This window comes from Ipomoea nil, unplaced genomic scaffold (assembly GCF_001879475.1).
Source record: "Ipomoea nil cultivar Tokyo-kokei standard unplaced genomic scaffold, Asagao_1.1 scaffold2752, whole genome shotgun sequence".
NCBI classification, from domain to species: domain Eukaryota; kingdom Viridiplantae; phylum Streptophyta; class Magnoliopsida; order Solanales; family Convolvulaceae; genus Ipomoea; species Ipomoea nil.
This window is the reverse complement of record NW_017619180.1, coordinates 289,816-293,719: the sequence shown is the minus strand read 5'-3', so window position 1 is coordinate 293,719 and position 3,904 is coordinate 289,816. Positions and strand designations below refer to the sequence as shown.

The 3,904-nt window shown below is 40.5% G+C and overlaps 1 protein-coding gene across 1 annotated transcript; it reads left to right on the top strand.

Annotated features, from left to right (window-relative positions):
- Nucleotides 1-2,635: 2,635 nt before the first annotated feature.
- LOC109156665 (disease resistance protein RPP13-like) lies at nucleotides 2,636-3,287 on the top strand. The gene is made up of 2 exons (XM_019304510.1): nucleotides 2,636-3,089; nucleotides 3,163-3,287. Exons 1-2 carry the CDS (start codon nucleotides 2,636-2,638, stop codon nucleotides 3,285-3,287), a joined length of 579 nt encoding a protein of 192 aa, XP_019160055.1.
- Nucleotides 3,288-3,904: the final 617 nt, after the last annotated feature.

Here is a 3,904-nt window from a genome sequence, read left to right as displayed (position 1 = left end):
CACGATCGTCGCACGGGGGAGTCCGTTGCACCAATTCTAGAAGATGAAAGAAAAACTTGTGTATTTAAAATTCAGAATGGATTTGCCTTGATTTCTTTAGCATACTACACAAGCTATTGCAATAGATTAAAAAAATTTACTACAAATTAGCCACAAATGAATTACAATAGCCATACACATTAAAACAATTTTCTTAATCTACTAGTTTTGCCCAAATCATACGCTAACTACTTCATACTTATACAATAATCTACTAGTTTATCAAATAATTATAACATTCAAACCCGCATGGGTAACTCAACTGGTCATAGAAGTGAAACTTTGGAAGAATGACCAGGGATTAAGTCTCACCAGCGGCAGTGAGGGGGGTTCCTTGTGCGCACCTGAAAAAAGGTCTAGCCTCTATGGTTCATGTTCAGTTGAGTGACCATGATTTACATCCTCCCAAATGCTCTGTCGGGCCAGGGTTGGGGTTCAGCCTTTTGGAAGAATTATAACATTCAATCACTACAAAATAAGGGTTTTCACTTTTCACCAATTAGCACTCGCAACGTTCTTGAAAACCTCCTCTACCCTCTCCCCGCCGCTATGTGCCTGGGTCTCCTCCTTCAAATTCTTAATCACCACACTCACCTCGAACACCTTGTACAGGAGATCTTTCATCTCCGCTTCGGCTATGGCTTTTTCTTTCTCCTTTGCGGTAATAATTTCTGCTGCCTCGCACAGCCTAATCAACTCGCTTATCCTACCCCGCAAGAACCCCACTTCCATGCCGAAATACCCCACCCATATCAGAGTTCTGTCCCATACTTCCAAAACATCACGGCCCGTTGCGAGCGTGGTAGCTTTGATGCTATCGGCGATTTTCACAGTTTCTGTTATTGCCCCGACGATTAGCGTGTAGTACAACCCAGGCTCTTCCCGTGTGGTGCGGGTGGTGCTTCCCGTGCGGTTGTGCGGGTGGACTCACATTAAGCATTACACTGGCGCACTTTAAGTACACAACACACGCACATTAAACACACAAACAAAATACATTCAGAACACAAACTCATACACCTTAAGCACAAAACTCACGCATCTTAAGCACAACCCTCACGCACCTTAAGCACAAAACTCACGCACCTTAAGCACAAAAACACACGTACCTTAAGCACAAAAACACATGTACCTTAAGTTTTAACAACTCACATTAAGTACACCCTCAAGCACATTAAGTACAAAACTCACGCACCTTAAGCACAAGACTCACGCACCTTAAGCACAAGACTCACGCACCTTAAGCACAAAACTCACGCACATTCAGCACAAAACTCATGCACATTAAAGTTTCAACAACAACTCACACAACAACTCACATTAAGTACACACTCACGCAAATTAAGCACAAAACTCACGCACCTTAGGCACAAGACTCAGGCACCTTAAGTACAAAACTCACGCACATTAAGCATTACACACTCACACACAATAAGCACAAATCCCACGCACCTTAAGCACAAGACTCACGCACATTAAGTACAAAACTCACGCACATTAATCACCCGTCCAACCGCACGGGAGATACTTACCCGCACTGGAACTTAATTCTATATATATATATATATATATATATATATATATATATATTACTACCAAATACAAAGACTCATCCTACTTAAAATCATTATATTACCAAGTATTTGATTTATGTTACCATTTTGATTCCAATGTTTGAACCAAACACAACCTCAATGCTTAACATGGTTAGAACGAAGCTTCAATCCCTGAAAGACTATAAATGTCACTTTTGTCAAAATTAAGAGGTCAAAGATGGACATGTGTATAATTTAGGAACGAAGTCTGTACACAGAGTATAACTCAATAACAAAAAATGTAACATCTCCTACATATAATTATATTTAAATATTCTAACCACGAAGGCACCAAATTAATATTTAAATGAAAAGAGTTAAATTATTTGTATGTTAATTAAAATAATTGAAAATAATTGTCATAAGGTACAAACATTTGATATTAAATTATCTCACAATTGCTAACCCACTACCGCTAATTTTAAAATCATGGTTGTTTAGACTTTAGCCCTGTTGACCAGAATTCCTGTCTAACTTGCATCACATCATTCATTTCTTCTTAGTTATGCTCTGATCAGCTTACCACATAGTCAGACAAAAATGGCTTATGCTGCTGCAACTTCGCTTAAAGGAACACTCGATCTACATTTCTTGCAGTCAGAACCACGCGTGCCTCTTATATATAAACAAAAAATTGTTTCTCTCCATAGAAATCTTGGTTTCCTTCAAGACAGTCTTGAGAAATCTGAGATCGCCTATGATGATGCAGGGGTGATGAAAGATCTAGAGGCAGAGATGAGAGATGTATCGTTCAAAGCCGAAGAAAGGATTGAGATGGAGTTGGCTACCATTTATCTTCAATCAAGCAGCATAGAGGCTTGCCTCCTCAGGCTTCATGGGATCTTCATTGAAGTAGTTAAAAAGACTAACTCCTCAGGCTTGCAAGGGGTTCATCACTCACTGGTTGGATGCGACGAAGGGGAATTGGTTCAACATCATCACAGCCTGCAGATATAGAACGCGACAACATTACTTTGGGTAAATTTTCCAAAACAGCTTCAATGGTTGGATGCGACGAGGAATTCAAGACGATAAAGGATCATCTCACTCCACAATCAGCGAAGCTGCTACAACTTGTATCAATTGTTGGCATGGGAGGAATAGGCAAAACCACTTTAGCTCGCAAAGTCTACGAAGATCCCTCAATTACTTCTTATGTTTACAAGCAAGCATGGGTTACCGTATCCCAAGAGTATACCATGGGGAAAATCCTTAGATGCCTTATTGGTTGTGTTAGTGCATCAAGTGATGAACAAAGCAGCGACCCAGGCCAATTAGCAGAAAGTCTGCGGAAAAACGTGAAGGATCAGAGATATTTGATAGTGATAGATGATATATGGAGTAAAGAAGCTTGGGATAGTGTGCAAAGGTGCTTTCCAAATGATGATAATGGAAGTCGTATACTACTGACTTCTCGGGTTAGAGAGGTGGCTGAATATGCTGCTAGTTCATCAGGTAACTCTATCATTAGAATCTCTACTGCAATGTATTTGGTAAAACATAATTTGTTTTGGAATTTTTCTCGAAGATTACGAAATCCATGCAAAGACATTAGTTAAGTTGTGGGCAGCAGAGGGATTTTTCGGGGCAGTTGTCGAGAAGGGAGAAGTAGTTCAAGAAATTGGAGGAAGGAAACTGAAAAGAATTGATTGATGTATGCAAAACTCAAACTCTCATCTATCTGTTTCTGTACCATCTGAATTGAATGTTATGAAACTAAGAAGCGGGAAAGGGAAAGGATTTAAACTATTACAACTGAAGCCAACTGAATTTACAGAGTTAGTTATGGAGGTTGACTGATGTGGACAGATTCAGTTTGTTGACTTGAGGGTTGACTCTTATCTCTTGACACCCCCCCCCCCCCCCTCCCTCTCCCCCGCAAGCTGGAGTGTACAAGAAATGTAGACCCATCTTGGAGATGAACTTGGAGAAGGTAGCAGAAGCAAGAGGTTTTGTGAATGCATCAGCAAGCTGGCTTTCAGTGGTGACATGCATCAGTTTCAGTACTTGCCTTTGCAGTTTTTCCCTCACAAGGTGGTAGTCTATTTTGATGCATGTGTTTCGTCCTCTTATGGAACACTGGATTTTCTGCTATAGCAATTGCGGATTTGCTGTCACAATACAATATGGCTGGGGAATTAAGCTGCACTCCCAAGTCTTGCAGCAAGTAAATGAGCCACTGAATCTCACAAGCTGCAGCTGCAGGGACCCTATACTCAGCTTCGGATGAACTTCTAAATATGGTGTGTTGTTTCTTTGATTTCCATGAT

Excerpts from the sequence above, each read along its gene's own strand:
- LOC109156665 (XM_019304510.1), top strand. The coding sequence starts at position 2,636 with ATGGTTGGATGCGACGAGGAATTCAAGACGATAAAGGATCATCTCACT. Across the intron at positions 3,090-3,162 it reads ATATGCTGCTAGTTCATCAG|ATTACGAAATCCATGCAAAG; the intron begins GTAACTCTATCA and ends TTTTTCTCGAAG.